The sequence below is a fragment of the Leopardus geoffroyi genome, chromosome A2 (assembly GCF_018350155.1).
Source record: "Leopardus geoffroyi isolate Oge1 chromosome A2, O.geoffroyi_Oge1_pat1.0, whole genome shotgun sequence".
In the NCBI taxonomy this organism is placed as follows: Eukaryota; Metazoa; Chordata; class Mammalia; order Carnivora; family Felidae; genus Leopardus; species Leopardus geoffroyi.
The window spans coordinates 169,376,337-169,401,593 of NC_059331.1; the positions used below are offsets into that span (position 1 = coordinate 169,376,337).

General features: G+C 51.4%; 1 protein-coding gene across 6 annotated transcripts in view; it reads left to right on the plus strand.

Annotated features, from left to right (window-relative positions):
• DYNC2I1 (dynein 2 intermediate chain 1) overlaps positions 1-24,661 on the plus strand; it is a 68,060-nt gene extending 43,399 nt beyond the window's left edge. For 3 of the 6 annotated variants that reach the window (XM_045496354.1, XM_045496356.1, XM_045496359.1), the window contains 10 exons: positions 171-343; positions 1,199-1,361; positions 5,763-5,876; positions 5,972-6,033; positions 6,455-6,506; positions 9,556-9,616; positions 12,753-12,852; positions 13,020-13,151; positions 14,941-15,164; positions 17,743-18,453. In XM_045496354.1, the coding sequence (XP_045352310.1) occupies positions 171-343; positions 1,199-1,361; positions 5,763-5,876; positions 5,972-6,033; positions 6,455-6,506; positions 9,556-9,616; positions 12,753-12,852; positions 13,020-13,151; positions 14,941-15,164; positions 17,743-17,917 (1,256 nt within the window). In that variant the 3' untranslated portion in view covers positions 17,918-18,453. Of the gene's footprint in view, positions 1-170; positions 344-1,198; positions 1,362-5,762; positions 5,877-5,971; positions 6,034-6,454; positions 6,507-9,555; positions 9,617-12,752; positions 12,853-13,019; positions 13,152-13,522; positions 14,915-14,940; positions 15,165-17,742; positions 18,454-24,257 lie in introns of those variants that run through there. The other 3 variants (XM_045496355.1, XM_045496358.1, XM_045496360.1) reach the window with 3 other exon arrangements.
• Positions 24,662-25,257: the final 596 nt, after the last annotated feature.

Consider the following 25,257-nt stretch of genomic DNA (forward strand, 5'->3'; position numbering starts at 1 on the left):
GCTCGATCTTATGACTGTGGGTTCGTGACCTGAGCCGATATCAAGAGCTGGGCGCGTAAGCGACTGAGCCACCCTGGTGCCCCTATTTGAATATTTTTAAGTGTGTTAATTGAACATGGATTCTGGAAGACACTAAAATGCAGAAGTACTTTTCTCATTTTTCCCCCCAGGTCGGAAAGTGTCCTGCTTATGTGCCTCTCGGGTGCAGAGGCAGACAGTGGTATCTGTCCACGGGCCGCCTGGAGCAGCGTTTGATCCCGCGCTGGATGGCAGATACGTGCTGTGTGTGTGGGATATCTGGCAGCCTTCAGGGCCGCAGAAGGTCCTGATATGTGAGTCAGAGGTACAGCTCCGGAAGTTGTAGGTTTGAATGAGAGGAGGGGCGGGGTGTCAGGGGGACAGCAACACAGGACTACGGGGACGTTCAAGGTCATTTCTTTCTCTCCCTGGCCATCCTTAGCTATGTGCAGGTGTGACGGGACGCGTGCACGTGTCTGTTTTGACTCTAGAAACTCTTAAAGGATCAACTCAGACTGAAGAGATCCAGGGTTATCACGGCCTTCCATTGGGGATGAAGATGCCGGCCACCCTCGGCATGGCTCTGGGACCCCAAAAGTGTCCTGTTTTGGCTTGCACTGTTTGAGTCATGGATATTTTAGGGGTTTCTTAACGGGCTTAAGGTTTTTGGAGTCTTCAGTCTCCTGCCTCTCCCAGCCCCTCATCACCAGGGCTGTGGCCGAGCTCCACACGGGTACAGTGGGAGAGCCGCCCTTTTGCATTTTCCTGTTCATCTGCTCCTTGAGCTCAGAGTCCTCAATTCTCACCAAGGCTGGCGGAAAGACTAACTTATAGGTGTCAGGTTTCGGGGCTCGAAAGGCAGGTTTTTTAATATAGGTTACAAATAAAATGACGAAAGAGAGCTTTGCCATCCTGGGCCCGGCTACTTGGGTTGAATGGAGAGGGGTTGTGGTGCCCAGTTGTGTGCGAGGCCCCCGTGTCTGTGCCCCCCAGTCCTGCGAGGGTGGCTCATCCTCCCCGCTTTCCACCTGGCGCTGATGCGGACTCACGCCTACTACCGTGAACCCCAGCTTCCAGGTGGAGGGTTCCCGGGGGCAGCATGGGAAATGGAGAGGGCTGGTGCTTCTGTGACCGTGGCCTCATGTTTTCAGACTCCGGCTTTCTGTGTGTGTCATCCCAGGTCACGTGTTGCTGCTTTAGCCCTTTTAAAGCCTTTTTACTGTTTGCCGGAACAGTGCACGGCTCAGTCCTCGTGTGGGACCTACGAGAAGACTCCAGAATACATCACTATGTGAAGCTGGGTGACTGCTTCTGGACGTTCAGGACAGCAACGTTTTCTACTGGTCAGTGACACCCACCTGCCTGTCCGGTGTCTTCTAGAAAAGCCGTGACAGATTTTAGGAACATCTGTAGTTTGTTTGAATTTATTCATTCAGATTGCCCCAGGGGGTGGGGTCTGACCTACAAGCAAAAGAGGCATTTGGCAAATAGTAAAAACAAAGATCCACCTAGGCCCTGCTTAGCTGGTGGCCAACAAGATTGGAATGCTGTTTCATGTTAATTTCTGGATTCCAGTTCTCAATGAAATAACTTTTAGTTTTAAATTAGCTTAAGGCATGTTGGTATGTGTGTGTTCCATGGCTTAGTTAACCCCCCTAATGCTTGAAGTACATGGCAAGTTATTCACTTCTTGGGGGATGAAAGAATCCTGAACATCTGCATCTGCCAAGATCTTTAGATTAACAGGAATCCTTCCTGCCATGCCATTGCAGCCACAGCCAACCACCCCAGCCAACCACCACAGCCACCCACCACAAAAAACGACCACAGCCACTCACCACAACAGCCAACCATCACAACCACCACCACAACCGCCCACCACAACCGACTACCACCACCAACCATCACAACCAACCACCACAGCCAACCACCACAACCAACTACCATAACTACTCACCCCAGCCACCCACAATAACCAACTACCACAACCAACCACCACAACTGCCCACCACAACAACCGACTACCACCACCAACCATCACAACCAACCACCTCAACCATCATAACAGACACCCACCCACCACAACAACCAACTATCACAACCAGCCACCACAGCCAACCACCACAACCAACTACCACAACCACACCAACCAACTACTACAACCACCCCCCACAACCACCCCCCACAACCACCCACAATAACCAAGTGCCACAACCAACCAGCACAGCAACCAATCACCACAACCACCACCATACTTGACCACCATAACCACCAAGCCTTGGTAGACACTCTGTGTTCTGGGGCTTCCTCAGTAGCCCTGGTGTCATTTTGCAGACATTGATTGCTTAATGCCTGTCTTGGCTTGCTTCCCCTCTGCTCAGGGGGAGCAGAAGCTTGTCCCCGGTCACACTAACTTCGTGGCAGGGCCTGCGCTCAGACCCCATTGTCTTCAATGTGTCTTTCTTTCTGTTCCTGCCCTGTACTCCACCTGCACTTGGTTTCCCATCTCCCCTTTCCCACCAGCCACTAATCAGTTTTCTGTCTCCATAGTTCTCCTTTTTCCGGATGTCAAATAAATGGAATCATGCGCATGCAGATCCTTGAGTCTGGCTTCTTTCACTTAGCATCCTGCATGTATGGGTCGTGGTGCTGCTCTGTACACCAGCAGCTCACTCCTCCACTGCGTGTACCATGTTGTTGACTCGCCCACCGGGTGATGAGCATTTGGTTAATTCCAGTTGTTGGCGACTGTGCATAGAGCGTGCATCAAGGGGCCTGTACCACGCTGCTTGGACCAGGTGCCCACCGTGCTACCAGATTTTTAGCCATTCAGATGGGTGTGTAGTCGTGTCTCATTGTGGTTTTAATGTGCGTTTCCCGATGATATATGACAAATGGAAACTTTCGTAGTCTTTTCTGCCACGGTGTGTCTTCTTCAGGGACGTGTCCTTTCAGGTGTTTCGTACATTTTTAACAGTGATTTGTTGCCTTCTTGTTGAGTTTTAAGAGTGTTTGTTTGTTTGTTTGTTTGTTTTTGGTTTTTTGGTTTTGTTTGGTTTGGGGTTTTTTGGGGGTAACGGTCCTTTATCAGGGGTGTCTTTGCTGGTATTTTTCCCAGGCTGTGGCTCGTCTTCTCATTTCTTACCAAGTGACCTTTAAACTTTCTGTTCCCAGTCTCCCTCCATGAGAGTTTAATACGACACATGCTGCATATCTGTTTACATAGTATACGCATAACTGTGTTTTATACCGTTTACTGGTTATTTTACCAGTAAAAGATGGGTTTATTTGGGAATGGCAGAGAGTTGCAGTCTAGGACAAGCATGCCACGGCAGAACCATGGGCAAGTCCAACAGAGGAGAAGCACGTTATTTTATGGAGAAGGAGGAAGTTGGGAGGGTCGTTTTGAAGGGAAGCCCGTTGGAGGAAAGCAGGGGTTCAGGGCGATGAGGGGTCTCACTGGCTGAGCTGTAGGAGTGGTGGGTTTCCTGTAGGAGCCACAGTGCACACTTGCCCCTGGTGGGGCCCGTGCCTGGGGTTCTGTCTGTGGAGGGTTCTGATGTTGGGTCTGTAACCAGTGGTTGTTCCGTGATTGACACTGAGTGGTGGGCTCCCCCTTCCAGCCTCCCCTCCTGGCCTCCGCAGTCCCTTTATTCATTTTCGTAATGCATGCAAAATGTTGTTTGGTCCCCCGACAACCAATTTTTGCCTCTTTGGTGGCAATGTTGCTGCTGTTGAGAATGTTTGAGTTATAGGTACCTTATGGGTTTGATGCTGTTACAAAAGTTAGCTTTTAAAAATGTGCATTTTTTTCTAATTGCTCTCAATGTTACTAATTAACATTTGAATTCACCATGTTCTAAACACTGAACTATATGTTTTTTTAATTTTATTTTAACATCTATTCATCCCTGAGAGTGAGGGAGACAGAGCATGAGCAGGGGAGGGGCAGAGAGAGAGGGAGACACAGAATCCGAAGCAGGCTTCAGGCTCTGAGCTATCTGCACAGAGCCGACGTGGGGCTCTAACTCATAGACGGTGAGATCATGACCTGACCAAAGTCAGACGCTTAACCGACTGAGCCACCCAGGTGCCCCCTGAACTCTAGTTTTTAAAATATATGCAGGCAGGGCACCTGGAGTCTGTGTCTCCCTCTCTCTCTGTCCCTGCCCTCCTCTGTCTCTCTCTCTGTCAAAAAAAAAAAAAAATTAAAAAAAAATTTAAACTATATACAGAGATGTTACTCTATTAAAACACCTCCTTCATTTTCTTCTGCCAGCTAAATATTGTCACTGGAACCAGCCAAGTTTCACTAAGCTCCCAGTGCTGGGAGAACCACGGAGCTTCTGAGCCAGGCTGTGCATGCCACCCCCTCGCCCCAGCATGGCCCCTCCCAGTGTCGTCCTCCTGCAGGCCCCTCCAATGTGTGCCTCTGCAGTGTGGCCCCCTAGTATACATCCTACCCAGTGCACAACCCCCTCCCAGTGTGGCCCCCTACTGTACAGCCCCCCGGCATGTGACCCTGCCAGTGTGCTCCTCTCCGGCATTTTCCCCACCCCCAGCTGGCATCTGTTTAGTGCACAGCCCCCTTCCAGTGTCGTCCCCTAGTGCACAGCTCCCCCCAGCATGCGGTCCCCCCAGTGCATAGGCCACCGCCTTCCTCAAGCTCCGTGAACTGGAACCTTGTCCGTTCCTCACCCCAGCTCCCATCTTATTTTTTGCCATTTCTTTCTTTTTTCCTTTTTTTAATATTTATTTTTTAGAGAGAGAGACAGAGACAGAGACAGAGCATAAGCAGGGGAGGGGCAGAGAGAGAGGGAGACACAGAACTTGAAGAGGGCTCCAGGCTCTGAGCTGTCAGCATAGAGCCCGACGTGGGACTTGAACTCGCGAACCGCTAGTTCATGCCTTGAGCTGAAGGCTGACGCTTAGCCGACTGAGCCACCCAGGTGCCCCAATTTCTTGCTATTTTCTATCCATTTCTATCCTGGGTTTCTGATTTCAGGTGTTTTTGTTCATTTGCTTGCTTACTTTAAGTACATTTCCAAAAGCTTTTTGAAGCGATACGCTGCCACATGGACTGTTGAACTCTGGGCTTCTGTTCAGTGCTCGTTTGGGGGTGAGAAAATTTTCATCTGCTCAAATGCTTTGATTTGCACTTGTATTTTCTTCTTACAGCAGTTCTCAGTGGAGTTTGTCTTGATTTTTTCTTACTCTTGCACATCCGGTAGATGGATACTCTAGGTCAAAGGAACTTCATTCCGTTAGCGTGTGAAGTGTCCTTTCTTTACTGGGTGGTGCGCTCTGGGTAGGGCCGGAGAGTGTCCCTGCTCCCTGTGCTGCTGTGGCTCATCCCTCCTGTGGGGCTTCACTTTCCACTCTGCCCGTCCCTGCGGCTGGGGTGTGGCCCCCCAGGCCCTGCCCGGGCAGTTAGATTTACTCTCTGCGGGCGCTTTTGTCTGGTTTCTGTCTGCCTTTGACCCCCTCTCAGTGTCTTAACCTCACGCCTGCCCTCCGCGCCTGTAGCCCCGCAGAGACGCTGCGGCTGGTTGGAATCCGTCCCCCTCTCCCTCCTTACAGGTGTTTTGAGGTCTGTGATGCCTCATGGTAGTGCCAGAAGCAGGGCCCACACATCATCTTACTTGTGGTTTTGTGGTATTGGTGGAGGCTGTGACCCCACATAACATCTGTTGTCCTTTTGTGACTTACTATTCACATGTGGTCCTGTGTGCTTTAAACCCTAGACGGCCTCCTGACTTCAGTAAACCACCGCGGTCCTGTTCAAGCCGTAGAACCCATCTCCACGTCTGTCTACAAAAAACAGAGTTTTGTGCTTTCCCCCTTTTCTACCCAAGAAGGTATGTGATCTTTTACCTCCACAAAACCCTTGCATCAAGTTACGAAATGTGGTGTCCTTGTTCACAAGCCATTTCTCTGTTTCTGTTTCCACTAGAAATGTCAGGTTTGTCGTTCCACGTTGCTTCCCTGGAGGAGAGTGGGGTTCTCAACGTGTGGGTGAGTAGGACGTGCCCAGGACGCATGCAGGGCAGCACCAACTGCGTGCACAGGCTCTCTGAGCCGCTAGTTTACGTGGGAGTCCGGGGGGTGCTACGTGCCTAGTGTCGGACGGCCACGTGCCTGTCTAGGACGGGAAAACCGAGGGTCCGGCTGGATTGGCTGGGCGCCTCCGACAGGAGTTCATGGGGGACGCGGTCTTGGGGGCCGCGCCGCTGGCCAGTGTGAGTGAGGAGAAGTGAAAACAGGTCAAAGAAAGGGATTCCCGACATTTAAATACCAGTTCGCAAGGCAGTGAGCAGTCTTGTCTGGAGCAGGTCCGTATTCAGCACCGAATGCCGCACGCTGTCTTGATTGGAGCGGCTCTGTGCTTAGGTTGCACCCGGGCGCCCGGACACTCATTTCCACGCTCTGTTTGCAGGTGGTGGTTGAACTACCGAAGGCAGATCTCGCAGGCTCACTAAGTGACTTAGGTAACTATGAAATACAAAAACTCATTTTAGTCAATGTTTTCTAGAATGAGTGGAGATTAAAGAAAGGTACTGGCAGCCACTTTGAAAAATAAGTACTTCGCTGCCTGAAAAAGGAACGTTAGCGTTCTGTATCGCATGACCTTGTGGGCCAGCGGATCGGCCCCTCGGTGTGATTAAGCGATAGTGCTTGCAGCTGACGATGTTCTCATTTCTGTCTCCGCCTGTGTCGTTCTGCTCTGTTCTCTGTGCCCCTTCCGTTCACTCAGGAGTCTCAGTCCTTGAGTGCACATTCAGGCCGTCTTACCTTTGGTTTTGACACGTCAGTCCCCTCGGTACGACTCCCCAGGGGCTCTCAGAGCCCGGCGTGGGTGGAGGGCTCGGCCTGGTGCCTGGGGAGCCGCAGCATTTACTGAGCCAGCCTTGGGCTCGCTGCGCAGGAGAACCGGACGAGAGGCCCCCCAGGAGTCCCAGGCAAGGCTGTACTGGGGCCTGTGCTCCAAGAAGGAGGTGTGTGAACAAAGCGTCCTCAGGCTGGCTCCCCAGGAGGGGCTGGCAAGAACTTCAAAGAAACTTTGGTGGGAAAAGGGTGCGGTCTGGACAGGCGGGAAGGGAGGGGGGCGGGTGGGGTTGTGTATGGGGGCTTGTGCACTTACAGGTCATGCTTAGTGCTTCTTCCTACACCGTGTGTCTAATTAGCATGTTAAACCCCACCCCTGGGTGTGGCTTTTAGCATCCCAATGAGAGGAGAGTCCTGAAGGGTCATCGCTGGGGTCCATCTTGGCTCAGACTGGTTTGGTCTGGTTCTCACAGCTGAACTTCCTTTTTTTGTGCTGGAGGGTTAGCATGGAGTCTGAACTGGAGCAGACCGGTCAAAAACCGGGCCTTGGGGGCTTGTTTGGAGCTTGTGGCTTCTGGCATCTGGCTTAGTTTCTGGTGGCAAGCAGCACCTGTAAGCAGGGCTAGGAAACTGAGGAGTCCTGGTCCCTGGTCTGGCTCAGAAGTGGGCTCATCGGTGGCAGTTTGCTGTTTTCGATGCTGTGGCGTCTGTTTTTCAGTTCCAGCGAGGCTCGGGGACCGGGGACCAGGGGACAGTGGAGCCTCGTGCTCCTGGCCGCTCTCTTCACATCATTAGCTCCCCCGCCTGCTTCCCAGTGGCCGGCCCCCTCACCCCGTCTGTCAGGGGTCCGACCCTCATCTTCTTCCCACTGTCCTGTGTCAGCGCAGCTGGTGCTGCAGGCTTCCTGGTCAGTGTCACAGGCGGTCCTTGGAAGTTACCGCGGGCTCTGGCTTCCTTAAGAACAAGGCGGAATCGCTTCACTGATTTCACTGGTAAACATTTTGAGGCAGAGTAAACGTTTCTCTCAGTGTTTTCTTATAGCAGCCTCTCTGCTTATTACGAAACCATTATACTGAGCCTGTGTGAGACCTTTGGGTGGTTCACAGAGTCTCGGAACGTTAGAGTGGGACAGCTCTAGAGGGGAGGTGGTCCTCCCCTTTTTAGCATGGATTCACCTTGGGGCCGGACCCCTGGCTGGGCTCACCCAGGCCTCTGCCCTGACCCAAGAGCGCTGCAGCCTGGGGAGCACAGCTTCAGGCTGTCTGTGTTGCTCACTTGTGCTATGACCAGGGCCTTTTTTAGGAATTTTGGAGGGTAGTAAGGATTAGAGAGTCTCCGCCCGTAGTTCGTTCATAATCTTTCTGTGGAGACAAGATCGTCTGGAATGAAAATACTTCATAGGAACATGGAAGTCACACCAAAGTTATCGCAGGACAGTATGTATTTCATAGCTAAATGTTGCTATAGAAAGACTCCCTCTGTCTGTAGGACCCTAACCCAAACCCTGACCACGTTTCAACTTTGCTTTTAGGAAAAGCTGGAAAGGCTCTGGCCATAGGTGTCCGTATGCTTGGGGTGGCTCCCAGCTCTTCTGTGTGCATGACAGTAGTGGCTGGTTGGAGAACTCAGATCATGGTTAGCACTAAGCCTTTGCCATCTTTCCTTCGTCCGTCGATGAAAGTTCTCTGAACAGGCTCGGTCCTGTTTTGGGTGCCAGGGAAGCAAGGGGACAGGCCACTGGCTCTGCCCCCGGGAGTGTAGTCTCCTGGGGAGGCTGGCATGCAAACCACAGCGGTCGCTGATGTGACTGCTAGATCAGAAGTGCTCCTCAGGGGCCGAGCATCCAGGTCAGGGACGTCTTCCCAGGGGAGGTCACATTTGGGCTGAGACTCTCAGGCCTGGAGTTCTTGTAAGAGGACAGCGTGCTGGAGAAAATGGAGGTCATTTTCAAGTCTGTGACAGCAACGTGAACATTCTTGCAGCAGAGTTGGAACTGTGGCAGAACCCATCATACGTAATTACAGTCGCCCTTTTTGTTGTAAGTTGAACTTATCTGTATAGTTAGGGTTTATACACTCCCTGGGTTCTAGCCAGTACCTTGCCCAGAATTTGGGTTTCAATATGCATCAGGTTTTAGTTACCTCCTTTGCAATAATTACAAAAGAGGGGGAGGATATTGGAAACAGGTGGAGGCAAAGCCAGTGAATGGCTGAGGGGTCCGAGTTGTGGCCATAAGTGCTTTGGGAGTCCGGGGAAGTTCTGGTGCGGGGAAGGGGGTGCGGACACTGAAGAGCGGGTGCCCCTGTGCATCCCGCAGCAGAGAGGTGGCCTTCAGGTGTGCTGTGCATTTGTGCTGGGTGCTCCTGAGGAGCGTGAGACCACCGGTGCGCATTTGCAGCTAAGTATTGCTGTTGGGAACTTCAGGGTTTTTTGGTTTTGCTTTTGTTTTGCTTAGTGTCCTGCCATTGTTTTATGCTATCAAATCTAAAAATGTAAAGGCTTCCTGATTGGTTCCACCAGCCCTTTTCTCATAAGGCAGTACAGGAGCCTCGGCTGCATTATGGAGGGAATACTCTTCATGGGCCCACGTTTTGATGTTAACTTCCTAACACAGATATTTAAGCCATGAAAAATGATTCGAGGCAACTGTAATTGGATTTTGGTTTAACTTGTATTAAGAGGTACATTTATTTATGGTTTTCCTATCTTTAGGTTTAATACCTGGAGGGAGGATAAAATTGGTGCACAGCGCCACGATTCAGCTGAGCGACGGGTAAGACCGTGTCACCTTGAGTTAGAACACTGCCTTTGTCTCACGAAAACCTCTTCTGCAGAAGGAAATAACATTAGGGAGTTGCACATAAAGTAAACGCATGGTCAGGTTTGCATTGAAAAATGCAACTTTTCACATAGTATTTTTGCTAAATAGTTTGTTTGCTAATTAGTTTAATATTAATGAGTCAGTGTAATAAACACGGTTACCAGGTATAGAGCTAAATTTTTTTCTTTGATTACAATAATTTCTATCTTAGGGGAGCCTGGGTGGCTCAGTTGGTTAAGCATTTGAGTCTTGATTTCGGCCCAGGTCACGATCTCACGGTCATGAGATCAAGCCCTGAGTCAGACTGTGCACTGACAGTGCAGAGCCTGCTTGGGATTCCCTTTCCCTTCCTCTCTACCCTTCCTCCAAACTCTCTCTCTCTCTCTCTCAAAACAAATAATCTTTAAAAAGAATAATAATTTCTATCTTATAAGTCGGTACTATTTGACTGTTTTTCATCCAGTTTTAATACAACTCTGAAGTTAAATAGGTAAGTTTCAGGAACCAGAAACACCAATATGAAATTTTTTTTTGAGAAATTTTGATTTCTGCTTTTACTGCTATAACTTAAGGTGACATAAAAATTCTTATTCAGTAGACAAGTATTCTTTGTGGTATTTCTGTATTCCACGTTGATTTGTTTCCCAGGCCTCTTTTTTCTTGTCAATTACTGCAGTTGGAGGCTATCAGCATATGACTTACCCTTGAAAAATTTTTTATATTAGCCTGATTCTTCATCATCAGCCAGACACCTCTGGGTTGTGTTAATCAATTTGTATACACTCTGAGATTGCAGATCGGCTTGAATATAATCGGTTTGAATATAATTATTACAGGGAATCAGTTACATTTAAAAAAGTCCCCTAGTACCTTGTAGAACCAACCCCAGGTTCTTGATTGGTTCTGGGCTTGTCTCAGGCCCTTGGCCCCTCCCTGAACCTCCCCAGGAGTTGGGGAGGGGTCCTCTGAGATGGAAGGATGACCGTGAGCTTGCTCGATCAGAGGGAGAGGGTGTGTGGGAGGCCCAGAGGCATGAGCACCAGACACGTTTAGGAAGCTGCTGGTAGGTTGCTGCTGGGGGAAATGCGGAGATGGGGACGAGTCCCTGGCCCGGCCTCAGAGTGTTTGCTGTGCTGAAGGGTCGAGACTGTTCTCTTGCAGGAGGTAGGGAGCCGGTACAGGATTTTAGGGCAGCGAATAAGCAGCCTGTCCTATTTGTGATCTGGCACGATCGACTTGGCAGCAGTGTGAGATCGGACAGAGGAAGGGAGACTGGAGGTGAGGAGATTGTCAGGAGGCTGTCGCAGGGTTGATAACAAAGATGAGAGTGTGAAGCGGGGCGGCCATTGTGCATACGGAAGGGCTGATTTCTGTTAAAGGGGTAGAACTGAAGAAACCTGGTGACTGACAGGTTCAAGGAACTGCCTCTCACCAGGTGTCTGTCTCAGCTGCTGGGTATCACACACCAGATGAAGGAAGGGGGCAGGATCTGGTCACCGCCTAGGGTGGGCTGGGCTCGTGGTGTTTGTGGAGATGACCAGGAGGTGGCCAGCTCCACCGCAGGGATCTCGGTTAGAGGCACGGACTTGGGAGTCCTTGGCTGACAGGTGACGTTTGCATATCCTGGATGTGGGTGTGGGAGAGAGTGGCCAGAGTCCTGACTTCTGACTCTGGCGACATGGTGGAAGGAGGGGCCGTGGGTCCTTTCCTGTTACAGACACATATGCTGTATAGAGTTAAACTAACAATAAAGTAAAGAGAGTTTTTCCAAAGAAGAAGAGGACAGTGCCAGGACAGGAATGGAGCTTGGAGTAAGTGTGCAAGATTTTGTGTGGTGTGGAGGCCAAGGTATCGGGTGAGGCTGTCGTAGGCCTCTTGGCTGTGCGGGGCTCAAGCCAGTGATGCATCAGGCTTGCCTGAGGCTGGCAGCTGGAATTGAGAGCCCTGTGCAGGACTCTGGAACTCACGGCCCCTTCGGTGAGAGAGAAACTCAGGAGGCCTCACCCCAGCCCAGGGGAGACAGGGACCATGGAAGACCTAGAACCCCAAGCTCTGGGTCTGGGCTGGGGTCCCCAACCGAGAAGGCAGCGTCAGAGTCTCAGACCAGTGGCTCAGCATCAAGGCCCTGGGACAGCTGCCTGGTGGGCGGTGTCAGAAGGTGGAGGAGGAGGGACTGTCCCCTGACACTGAGAAGGCGCTTTGAGACTAGGAAACAAAGCAGGCGACTCCATCGAGTTTACACAGCATTTTATCCAGGGTAACTTAACTAAGAGGGAGGATTGAGCCAGGGACAATCCAGAGCTGCACAGCTATTCTCTGCGAGGTTCAGACCTGAGTCCACGGCTTATGTAGAGTGAGGGATGTGCGGAAAGGCATAGTGGTGAGGTCAGGGGGTGCGCGTGCATCTCGGAGAGTTTGTACGCACCTAATTGCAAGCTAACCTTTAATTCGATCTCCTGGTGCACCAGGAAGGGGAGACCCTGTGTCATCTTTAACAAATCTGTGGATAGCCAAAGCAAGCCTCCCCCAACCCTGGCCTTAGTGGTCATTTCTAGGGTACGTATCTTCATCTCCAAGGGGCCCAGAACATGTAGCCCCGAGAGAGGATGTGCACAAGATGGAGTCCGCGTCGTCAGCCCTTCCCCCTGCGGGGGCGATGCTTCCATGAGCTGGGCTTCCGGGGCTCTCAGAGGATGCAGTTCACAGAGAAAAATTGCAAAAACTGTCAGCATGAGAAAAGATCTACCATGGCCTAACAAATAGGGTTAGCACAGCAAGAACTTGAGATGATGGTACAATCTAAAAGGCATTTCTGGAAAGAAACTATCATCCCTGAAATTTAAGAGTCAGTGAATGGTTAGGTGGATGAGACCGAGCTGAAGAAAGAATCAGCGAACGAGGGACCAGAGCTGGAGAAGTTGTCTAGCGCCTAGGGAACATACCAAGAAACGGAGAAAGACAGTCAAGAACTGCAGAGGAAGCGTGGGATCACCTGTTCCTCTGCGGGCACGTGGCGAGGACTGAATGCATTAAGTGGCATCGTCCCTGCCACCTCAGTTCATCTGTTCATCTTTCCGTTTCTTTCCAGCCTTTCCCATAAAGGCTATGAGTTCTGGGGGGCCGCACAAACCCTCAGTGTGAAGTTTCTTCCTTCAGATCCTGGTCACTTCATTGTTGGCACAGACGTGGTAAGTAATAGTTTAAATCTTGTCTGTAACTCATTCTCCTTTCCTGGCTGCCTGTTAACGTATTGTTTGCTTTGATTGTGATGCTGTTTTAATTGTTTCAAGAATAACCGCTTTATCCAGCCTCGTACCTAATCCACTTTAGTCACCGTTGGTCTTCTTATCACCAGGGTCTTATAAGTCATGGCACCAGACAGGACTTGAGAGTATCTCCCAAATTGTACAAACCCCGGCAATGTGGGATGAGACCAGTCAGAGTGCATGTGATGGATTTTTCACCATTTGGAGAACCAATATTCTTGGTAAGAAAGTCAGTTGTTAAAGTACCACTTCCGTTTGGGTGGCAAAGCACTGGCGGTGACCTCGGGGAATGTCACTCTGGTACCAGTGGGCTGCGTGGGAGAAGGTCCCCTCCGTGCCATCAGAGCGGCTCATTCCACATGGCTGTTGAATGGATCTTAAAAAGTCTTTATCTTCACATAGTTTGGGGCTTACAGAAAAGGTACAAGAAGCTGCCCACCAATCACACGTTTCCCTCCATGGCTCCACCCTCTCTCTCCCAGTTGTGTGTGGGTGTACGCACTTCTCTGTATGAGAGGAAGTTGCACAGATGGTGCTTCATCCCTAAGTAGTGCGGTGTGGGTTTCTGAAGAACAGGGTCCTTCTCCTGCAGCCGCAGTTCAGTCCTGACCGTCAGGAAGCTAGCACTGGCGCAGCCCTGTCTTCTGATGGACAAGGCTCTTCCACGTTCCACGGCCATCCCGATAATGTCCTGCTGTGTAAGCAAAATAACACCCAGGTTGCGAATCTCATTCGGTTTGGGGACAGTTCCTCAGCCTCTCCTGCCCTTGACATTTTCGAAGTCTTGGAATTCTCCTCAGTTTGAGTCTGTGTGACGTTTCCTCACGATTAGATTCCGTGTTGCTCTGACCTGTGTCTCCCGGCTCCCTCCGCGGTGGAGTCACCACTTTCCCTGTCTGGTTACCGAGTATCTGTGGGGAGATAAAGGGACACTACGTCAGCACCCCACGTACGGCCCCTCCGATCCCCCCGCTGGCCCTGGCATCCCTCGGCGAGGCTGGCCTGCATCTGCTATTGGGGCGATTGGCAGATGGTGATTTTCTAGGCCTTTCCCTTGTCTCCTGCGCAGGTGTGCTTGTGTGTATTTATTACATGTGTGTGGACACGTGGCTGTTCACTCTCTTCATTGGGTTACATCCCTCACTGTACTGCCTTATTGATTCCGCTGCTCAGACTGTCCTAGGGATGTGCCTCAGGCTGGTTTTGTGTTTTCTGACATCATTCTGTGAGCCGTTCTTTGCTTCCTTGTACAGCAAACTCAGAATCAGCCTTTTTTCCAAGAGGTCCTGGCTCCAGTCAGGAGAAAAATACCTACCAACCAGAATCTGGGCAGGAAGAAGCACTCCTTGGACAGGACACAACATTGCTACACGCTCGGATCTTTGTCTGCTTATCATAAACCCGTGCTTGTCCCTCATCTTTAAAGCCAGGGTGACTCAGGGCTCCCTCTACCCCCCGACAGTGGGGGACCTGGCTCCTCCGACCCGTGTTGTATGCTTATGTGCTCAACCCTAGGGTACACAGAACATTTTGTGGTTGCTAACTCATGCCTCTGCTCTTTTTGAGGAAGGATGTGAAGGATTAAATATATTGAGTAACAAGGAATTAAGCTTCTCTTCCTAAGCTTAAAATTTGGTTTTTTACTAAATCGGCCAAGTTTCATTTTATAAAAACTTCAATCCAAGGAGAATATATCACTTATTGGTTCAAATTTATGTACTTTTTTAAAAAAGGCGGTTCTTTATTTCTCTGGAGCCAGTCTGAATGGCCTGTGGGCGAATTCGCAACGTTCAACTTTGTTAAAGATAAACACTGGTTTATATGTTCACTGAATTCATCATTAGCCATTTGGGGAAGGGGAAGGGTTCAAGGTGTATCAGGGTCTCCAGGGTGGATGCTCACCTTTGTAGTTTATGAGGACAGAGCTAATGCTCTGAGAGTCCCTCGCTGCTGAGGTTGAGGGAACAAGAAAAAAGGACCGTGATGGGCAGTGTCCTTCCCTGTCCCCAGGCTGGCTGCTCAGACGGAAGCATCAGGCTGCATCAGCTGACCAGCGAGCGCCCTCTCCTGCAGTGGGACGGTGGCACCGATGGCCGCGCCATCACGGGCCTGCGCTGGTCCTTGACCAGACCTGCTGTGTTTCTGGCCCAGGATGACACTTCCTGCATTTATATTTGGGACCTCCTGGAAAGCGATTTGGGTCCTGTGGCCAAACAGCTGATCTCTCCGGACAAGTAAGTCTGATGAAACCGCCGTGCCCTCACAGGTAGTTGTTTTCGGAAGCATCCTTGCTGGTCTTTCGTACTTAATTTATGCGTAAGGTTGCTGAGCTTTAAAATGTGGCTATTTATGTTTAAATAGTTTTTATATTTACATCTTTAAGTAAGTATTTTGAAAACCACTTTAAAATGTGTTATTTCATGTTTCGTCCAGAATAGTCTGTGGATTAAAGAATTCACACTATACTATTTTCCCATGATATCATTGTCTAAATAAAACAAACGTGAGCTCCTTAGTTACATTCATTTATCGGTCTTATAAATTCAGTACACGTCTGAGCCACGTAGCGTCTACCTTCTAGTTTCGGAGAAGGGTTAGCACATGGGAATCAATACTTGATGTAAGTTCACATCGGTGTCAGTTGCTGCCGTGGCCTGAGGTCACAGTCAGACCAGCCCCTGCCTGTCTCCGCTCTGATTAACATGGAAACAAGCCCGGTCATGATCCGTTGTTGTTTCGTTGAATCGAAAGTTGAGAATGTATAAAGTGATCGCTGTGGAAGACTCTCTCTTGACTCTGCTTTGTCTCTACACCTGTTTTCTTTCTTGAGATTTTATTTTTTCTCCTCAGTAAACTCTCCTGCTATGAAACGAAGGCTGCCAATGGCCGGGGGAGGGCAGGGCCGCTCGGCCGCATCCCACGTTCTTTTGTAGAGGAGAGGGGGGAACAAGCAGTGATCAAAACCGGGACACGGTTTGACCGAACGTTGGGACGCACCACTGAGACCTGAAAAAATTAAGAACCTCATTTACTTAGTTCAAGTACTAGGTACACTTACGTTATTCTAATTGCTAAGCAAAGACATCGTTAAAATCCAGACGTGATCCACACATAAACACGTAACACGCACACACACTCACGCAGTGCGGCAAGTGCTTACAAGCACCTACTGTGCGCCTAGCAGCACTGCCAGCACCAGGGGGCGGTGGTGAACCAGCTGGAGGGCTCGCCTCCTGACTTGGGGCGAGGTGGGTAGTAAACACACTGAAGTCAACTCGCAGCTCCCACAACCGGTGAGGAGAGGGGGGCTGGGGGTCTCGGAGCCGGGGACGGTGGGGGCCAGCCAGAGCGCCGGGGTCTCAGGAGAGGGCAGCGAGTGGACCTGCGCAGAGCCAGGGAGCTGCTGAGGCGGAGCGGGAGAGAGGCTTCGGAGAGGGTGGAGTGTCCTTCCCGAGGCCCGTCCCGTCCCTGGTTGGCAGCAGCGTTTAGTTGGAGGAGGAGTATTCACAGAAAGGGCTCAGCGCCTCTTTGGTGTAGAGAACAGAACAAGAAGAAAATAACCGTGTAAACCGTTAAACCGCCTCACAAACCCGAAGAGCGTTTTCCCTGGACAGCGACCGTGCTGACTGGTGTTCCCGCATCTACCTGGGTGGTTGTCATGCGGGTCCGGTTCAGCGGTGCCCGTGGCGCGCGCCTTCGTGTCTGTCCTGCTCTTGTTTCCAAGTTTGTGGCAGTTAAGTGTCCCCTGTATTTTGCGCTGGTGGTCGCACGCCAGCGTTGAAGTACCAGGTAGCGCTAAGTGACCGCTGCGGGTTTTCGTGGCTTGCTCACCTGCCCCAAGCTTCTCCGGAGCGCGGCCTGCAGGCAGGTGCAGACTGGCCCGCCCCACAGAGGCTCAGTCAGGTCTCTGTCGGGGTGTGGGGACAAGTTTACAGAGGACTAGTGGGCAGCAGACCCTTGGGGCCACGATGGGTGCTGCCTGCGGCCGCCGGCACCCACCTCGAGGGGCTCACTGCTCCCATCCTGTGCCAGTCGTGGATCCCACTGAACGTGGCCCCCGGGTGTGCTGGTGCTGGCGGCCCTGGTCATTACGAGGAGACGGGAGGGGCGGGAGCATTGAGGTAGGTGTGAGGTGGGACGGTCTCGGCTCTCTTGCTGAGTAGAGCTGGGACGAAAGCGTGACAGAGCATTCCCAGGATGCTGGGGACCCTGACCAAATGAGGCACAGTCAGGCCATCTAGTCAGGGGTCGGGGAGGCCCCTGGAGGTGACACCACTCAGCCAGGTGTCAAAGGATAAGAGGAAGATGGGCAGAGAGAGTGTTCAGGTGCCTCGTGGGAACGGGGTCTGGGTGGCCTTGAGTAGGCCTGGGATGCACGTTGTTAGCAGCAGACCGGGAGGGGAGAGGTTAGAGACAGGCCCCCGTCAGAGAAGCCGGTGGTGACGGGACGGGAGGCGAGGTCAGGGCTGCTGGGCGGGCTCCAGGTCTCTCGCCGGGCACCCGAAGCCCGCTGGCGCCCCCGGTCCTCCAGGAGGACCAAGCTGGCTGGGTGGTCTGGCGCCCAGGACATTGACCTGGCCTGGGTACTCAGGTGTCCCAAGGCAGTGCTTCCTGATCAGTGATCCTCGGAAACACAGAAATATGTTTTCTAAGTGCCTTCCCCAGAATTTTATGCGTTTATTTCTGGTCTAACTGTTCTTTCGTGTGACTATGACTGCAATTTTGAGAATTTCCCTTCCTTTTTACTCCTCCCTTGGAGGATAGATGCTTTGGGAGACTCACAGTCACACGGTATGTGCCTCTCGCTTTCAGGCTGGTGGCCATGACGATCGTGGGTGAGGCAGAGAAGGCCAGCGGCGGCTTCCTGGCCCTGGTGCTGGCCAGGGCCTCCGGCAGCGTGGACGTCCAGTTCCTGAAGAGGGTGTGGGCGGCCCCCGCGGGAGACGAGCTCGGGAGGCTGCGGCTGCTCTTGCGGGAAGCCCTGTAGGAGGGGGCGCGGTAAGATGGCGGGCACAGGCCGCCTGGCGACCGAGCGTGAAAGGCGCGGCTCCGTCCGCGGGCATGTGCGTTGATGTAGATAGAGGACGGGTATTCTGTATGTAACTTACTCTACGAGAATGTCACCTCATGCCCCTGGGAAATAAACGCTATTTTTGAATGGAAACAACAAACATTTGAGTGCACACTGAACTTGAGAGGAAACAGTCATGGCAATCATGCTCTTCTCTGAGTATATTTCCACTTATTTTTGGAACAGGTTTAAAATATTGGCACAGTTATATTTAAACAATCCCCCATGACAATGTATTTTAGTGAACAGTTTCCTCAGTCATGCAGAAAAGGACATACACAGGGTGTAGATTAGAAGGAGCACCTTTATTGAAATCACGTCTACCAGTCACGTTTTCTTAAAACCTCCGTGGGCTTCGTTGGCATTATTTGACGCATTCTGCATTATGCTTTAGTGTTTAAAATGTCTCTGTATAAAAATAACACAAGTAAATAAATTCTCTCTTGAATGTGGCACTCTGTTATAACAGGGATATAAAGGCGGGAGAAATCTGGGCTGAGATCTGGGAAAGCCGACGACGGCCTTTGCCAACGGCCACTGTTACCGGGCCCCGTGACGGGTGTGGATGGGCAGCGAGGGCCCAGGCCGGGGTTCAGTCCCTCTGGCCACACGTGACTTCTGCCTAGCCAGCCACGGGAAAGTCTCACTGCAGAACTGGAGCATCGTTCACAGGGAGGGGTTCCGGGAGGCCACCTGCCCGTGTCACCCGAAGCCCTGGGATAGTCATTTGTCACCTGTGTGTAAACGTGTGCGTGTCTGGCTTGTTTGGTGGGTGTGCTCTGCCTCCTTCGCTGGCCCGGGAGCTCTGTGGGCAGAGACACGTGCGTCTGCTCACCATCGTCTCCCAGAGCTGCGTGCCTGCCCTGTACTGCCGGTCGGCGCTCAGCCAACGGTGGAGGAAGGGAGGAAGGGAGGCCCGGTGGTCGAGAGATGGCAGGGAGCTCTCGCTAATGCAGAGCGGGGTCCTACTGGAATGCCATGTTTCATGGCTGGATATGGAGATTTTAATTCTGGAAACAGGCTCGTCCCCCTGTCCCCTCGTCTACCCGTCCCCATCCACAAATCCTGATTTGTGAAATTTGACCTAAACTGGAACTGAGAGGAGTCTAGCTACTCCTCCAGCAATAACCAGTAACCTCCAGCGACCTCCAGAATAAGATGGCATGAGGTTAGCAGTCATGCCAGCTCTTCTAGGTTCCAGTAGAGGCTCAGGAAGACAGAAAGGACAAAGCACTGTCCCACTGATGAGGAATTCTAGGTGTGAGATTGTTGGACGCCGCTGAAAAGCACCATGACACCTAGGGATCGAGTGCCTCCCATTGGAGGCTGTGGTTGGACGCAAGACTGTGTCTGCCCCTTCCCAGCCCCCCGGAAGGCTGCTTCTCCCTTCGGTGGATGCTGCTCTCGGCTTTTACAGACACGGGCCCCCCACCCCCCCCCCCAGCCCGTGCCCACCCTCCATCAGCACCTCCTTCCTCCCCTCTGCCTCGAGACCCCAACGCCAGGAAATCCCAAGAGGGAGATGAATGGCAAAATGTAATTTTGCCAAAATTCTCATCGAGGACACGTGGACATTAGAAGGGTCCTTACTGGAGAAGCCGGTTTTGTGGGGTTTCACTCTTTGTTCAGAGTGTCCAAGAGACATTAAGGAAGAGGAGACCCTGTCTGAGTCCAGCGGGTCTGCAGTAGGAAGAGTCTGCTTTGGGCTGGAGGCGTGCATAGCCCGTCACATGTAGTAAGCTCCTTCTCTCGAAGGAGAAGGTCCCACTGAACCCTGCTTGTTGGCACCCGCAGAGTCTGGACATGACTGCTCTTTGAAGGATGAGCAGACCAAGAGTGAAGAACGCAGTGTCGGGAAATAGCACAGCGAATGAGAGAATATTATGCTGAGGACCCAGAAAGGGAGCAGACCTCCAGAGACAATGGGGCAGAGGAAGAAAAATAGGCAGCAAACCACAGCCAAAGGGTGGGCTGTAAGGACAGATGGCTTCCATGAGAAGGAATAGAAGCCACAGGAGAAAACAGATTTGACAATAAATGCGAGCGAAAATGCGTAAAATAAGAATTAAAATCCACACTGAAGATGATGAGTGTCTATTTTCTGTAAGGAGTGATGGGTCAGTGATGTGCTCGAGGAGTTTCTCAGGATGCAGAGGGACAAACTGATGAGATATTGGAAGACCCGAGTGCAAGCTAGGAATTACAAGTCTTTTTAAGGAGAATAATTGGAAAAGAAGTAACAATAAACAATGGTAGGAAAACTTCCTGTGTTGATAAAAGGCCTAAATACGCATGTTGGAAGGCTCACTGAGAGGTGATCCATAGGCAGGAACAGGGTCAACATAAAGTATCAGCGTGCTTTCAGAGCCCAGGAAATGGATTTTATTTCTCCTCTTTTTTCCTCCTCCTTACTTAATTGAGCATTTTTATGATTCTGTCTTATGTCTATCGACTTATCACTTACAGCTCTTTTATTTTAAAAAAACCTTTTTTTAACATTTATTTCTGAGAGACAGAGACAGAGCATGAGCAGGAGAGGAACAGAGAAAGAGGGAGACACAGAATCTGAAGCAGGCCCCAGGCCCTGAGCTGTCCATACAGAGCCCGACACGGTCTGTAAGCTCAAACTTACAGACTGTGAGATCATGACCTGAGCTAAAGTTGGATGCTTTAAAGTTGGATGCTGGCGTTTGGGGTGATTGTAGAAGGCAGAGGTGAGGAAGGAAAGTAAGACTGAAAATGTTCCAAAGGATGCTGGGTTTTTAAATATATAATCACTTGAGATGCGCCAAGGAGGCACATTGAAATGTTGCTTCTCCTATCTTGTTAAGAAGGAGGACGTCAGATACATCAGGGCAGCGTTACTTGGGTCTTGGTGAAGCAGACAAGATTTGTCCTGGAACGGAACCCCTCCACGTACCTGCCTGTGCTGTGCGCCTCTAGTCCTGCACCCACTGCTTCTGGAGGGGGCTCCTGTGTCTGCCTTCGTGCTGCTTCTCCAGAGTGTAGACGGGCAGCAAGGGTCTGTTATGCCCAGAATTCGTGATCCCCAAAGACCACCAGGGAGCCGAGTCCGATGCAAAAGCAAAAGAGCCTTTATTCGCGCTAGCTCGAGCTCAATCCCCTACCTGCACCGACACAGCGGTGAGATACCGGGGAGAGAGGGCGAGTTTCAAAAGGACAAAGGTTTTATTGGGGCCTGGGGGCAGTTGGTGAGGTAATGGCTATGGCCTCAGCCGATTGGCTGGGGAAGGGTCCGAGTACTGTTAGGCAGGTGGGGGGGGCGGTTACTCAAGGGGAGGAGGTGTGGTCAAGGTGAAGGACACAGAACAAGATGGAGTCGGCCGGCGTAGGCCCGCCCTTTTAGGTCCTGGGCTGTGCCCTTGCAGAACAGGTCTCCCCGCCTGCGGAGTGCCCTCCTGGGTGGGGAGCGGGCTGGTTCCTTCTCCCTCTCTGTCTCCTTCGTGAGCCCCCAGGGCCCCCTGGCTTCGTCAGCTGCTTCCTCCTTCCACAGTCGTTCCTGAAAACCTTGGCCTCCTCGGCCTGCGTCATTCAGGTGCGAAGTGATTATGCTGGGATGTTGGTCAGCACCGGACCGTTCCTCTATGTGTTGTGCAGCTCCGTGGGTTTCCATGACAGATTTGGTGGACAGTTAAGTGGCTCTTGTCCACGTCAGCTGCTCAGTGGTTGAAATGTGGTATTTGTGTTACGAAAATTTGTCACGCCAGCCCTTTTCATTTTGAAAATTTTGTGACATATTCTGAGATATTTGGAAATTTCTACTCTCTTTAGTTTTATTGCCTGGCACATGATGGGTGGCCAACTGCATACACAGTAACTTTTTATTTTACTGCATCAGACAGAAGATGTTGTGAAACTACTTAAAATTGTAACAGGGACTGAAATTGGAATCACAATTATACAGATACAAAGTATCCAAGCCCCCAACAGGCCTACAGATAGTGGTCCTGGGAGCGCGTGGGTTTGCACCTGCCCAGCCAGAAATAACACGTCCCTGCTTGACTTCTGTTGGCATTGATTACGAGGTGCATCTTGATTCCAGAAACAACAAAGCTGTGGGTCAGATGCGAGCATACACCTGTTCTATCTTTAGTATCACCTGACTGTCTTATTCTGACACCCTGGCTTCCAGTCGCTTTGCCGATTGGAGATCCAAAACATAGTTAATCTTTCTTCCTCACGTCGGCTATTTTCTGGCATTGAGACTCTTGGCCAGAGGCCTGTTCTGTGCCTTGGCTAGCTGCTGGCATCCGCGGCGACGCTGGCCCCGGGCTGCTGCTGCACAGGACCCGGATGTCCCCTTGTCTTCCTGACTTGCTCTGCACCCTGCGGCATCTTGGTTACACATATCCAGGCAGCTCTGCATACTCAGCGGTGGGTTTAAATGCATTGAAACCAACCCGAAAACCTCTTGTATAAGCGTTTACAGATAAAGTTCTTCCTGTGACACTCGCTCAGAATTTAGTTCTTGCCACCATTCGGCCAGTTCCACCCCCTGCCTCTGGCTCATTGGCACGCTTGTTGGATGCCTGTTCGCACCTGCCTGCTGGCTGCTATACGGAGCGGAGCGCACCCTCAGCGCCGTGCCCGCATTCAGTAAGTGCAAAATCAGAGAGAAAGTGGAGCTAAGGGACGTGTCAGAGACTCACAGACCACTTTGCTGCAAAGACTGAACACCATAAATCCAGAGAAGAGCAATGAGATGATCTCGAGTTTTCTTCTGACTCTAGGATGATTTAGATCACTCACGAGATAAGCGTCTGGTCGGCCCGGAGGAGCGGGGCACGTGCTGTGTGCTCTGTAGCGTCAGAGGAGCTGATGAAGCCCGTGCCTCCGGAAGAGTCCTACTGGGCTCCTCCACACAAGACTGTGTATTTACAGACCATAAGCTGGTTTGGGGCCGTGGCTCAAAGTGAGTTGCTCTGCTCTGTGCTGAGGCCTGTGGAGAAGAAGGCTTTGTTCTGAGTGAGGCCCGTTACAAGTGGCCTTTCCCCGGGCCTTCCGTTTGGCCCCAGAATGTGGCTCGTAGCCTCCCCATTTCATCCTGGAGGGACATGTGGACTCAGATGCCACATGCCCACCCGGACAGGACCACCGGGCTCTCTCACACACACCGCTGGCCAGAACCGTGCAGACCCGTCACCCAGTTTATGCAGATGTGACAGACGGCCAGCCTCCTCGGTGCCAGAGCCGCTTGGCGCTTTTCCAGGCTGGGATCCTGTCAGCAGGGTCCTCACGGGAGCTGCTGGTGAGGGGGTTCCTCAGGCATCACCCCACTGATAACCCAGGGGACCTGTGCCAAGCCAGATCTGGATCGTGTCCTGCCATTCGCAAGACCTTAGACCTGGGGGCAATTCTGTGAACATCCTGGGAAGATGGCAGGAAGAGTGAAGCTTAGAGAGACAGACGAGAAACATCCACAGGGAAGTCAAACATCCAGGGGAAGTCGGGCCTCTGGCAGGGCCGTTTGTGTTTATTTTGCCCCCAATTCTATGCAAAGTAGCTGGCTTTGAATTGCTTGCAGTTTTATTAGTCGAATCTCTATAAAGACCTCCTAATAATGGTGGTTGTTAAAGCTTAACCCTGCTTAAGTGTGGGAAGGAGATGAACCAGCCGTTTCCACCAGCCAGAAAGCAGTGCTTGGTTGGTATCTCTGTTTTTTGTCATATTTTCTTCTGTTTAACCAACATCACTGTTCGGCTATTTTGCCATAAACTGTCCATGGAATGGATCCTTCTTCCCTGCAGTTTGCAGAGGCCCCAACCGTTACATAGTTGTGGGTGCTGGAGGGCTGTAGTCACAATCCCAAAGGCTCCACACGTGATTTCCGCACGGAAGGTGCTCGATGAGAACGGTGCTCCAGGGGCCTTGGCTGTATTAGCACGTGTTTATTAAAGCCCCTTCTCCTCATTCTCCTCCTCAGTGCTGTATCTGTCTTGTAGCAACAAACTGCGGGTCCAAACATGGAGAAGGATGCGGTCTGGTGTCTTTTAAAATGTTCTTTTATTTTGTCTGCCCAGTGCCAGATAATTGAATGACTGAAGCTTTACCTTGTTAGTTTTTTTCGTAACCTATCATGGATAGAGCCTCTTTTGTTCTGAATCAGTCATGATTTAGTTCTATGCAAATGATCTTGGCTTTATGAATGGATGTGATTCTAAACCTTCTTTAAATATGTGTTTGGGATTTCAAATCCATTTCTTCCACACTGTTGATGTGGTTCATTCATTTCCAGCTCTGCCCCACTCCATGATATTATGTCGGAGGATGGAGAACCTCGCCAGCATTTACTGTGTTACTGGAAAAGGAGAACTCCCACTGTTGGGAGAAGCCATGGGAGATGGATGTGGAGAGTTCATCTGCAGAAATGAAGGTTTGGGGAAGGAGGGGAGCTGCCGCTCCCCGCCCTGCTGCCCTCCAGCCCGCTGGTCCCCGGAGTCACTTTCTTTCTTGATTCCGGCCCGTTCCTCGTCTCCACGGCCTTGGAGACATGTTGGTGCATTTGGCATCTAGTCTGGTGAATATGATGAGTTCTCAAGTGTGGAATTAATGTTTTCCTTCAGGTCATGGGCCTTTAAACCACAAGGCTCTTATTCTTGGAAGACTAACAGAAGACAGACTCTGAAAGCGGTTTCAAAATGGCCTGAAAATGTCCCAGTGCTGAGTAGTGAAAGCAGGTCATTTAAAGGAAATCACCTTGTGGTTCTGTGGCTCCTTCTGGCCATGAGCCCCCAGCTTGGAAGATGCCTGAGGCAGGGTCACCATCCAGTGACTTTAAGTCCCCAACTGGTTTTTTCCAGTGTGATCTCAGTCACAGTTTCACCTCTGAATCAGTCCAGGCCCTCGGTTTCCTCCAGCTGCGACCTGCCCAGGACAGCTAACCTGCAGCGGGGACTGGCCCAGGTCAGTAATCCGCAGTGGGGACCTGCCCAGGTCAGCTAATCCGCAGTGGGGACCTGCCCAGGTCAGCTAATCTGCAGTGGGGACCTGCCCAGGTCAGCTAATCTGCAGTGAGGACCGGCCCAGGTCAGCTAATCTCAGTGGGGACCGGCCCAGGTCAGCTAATCCGCAGTGGGGACCTGCCCAGGTCAGCTAATCCGCAGTGGGGACCTGCCCAGGTCAGCTAATCTGCAGTGAGGACCTGCCCAGGTCGGCTAATCTGCAGTGGGGATCTGCCCAGGTCAGTAATCCGCAGTGGGGACCTGCCCAGGTCAGCTAATCCGCAGTGGGGACCT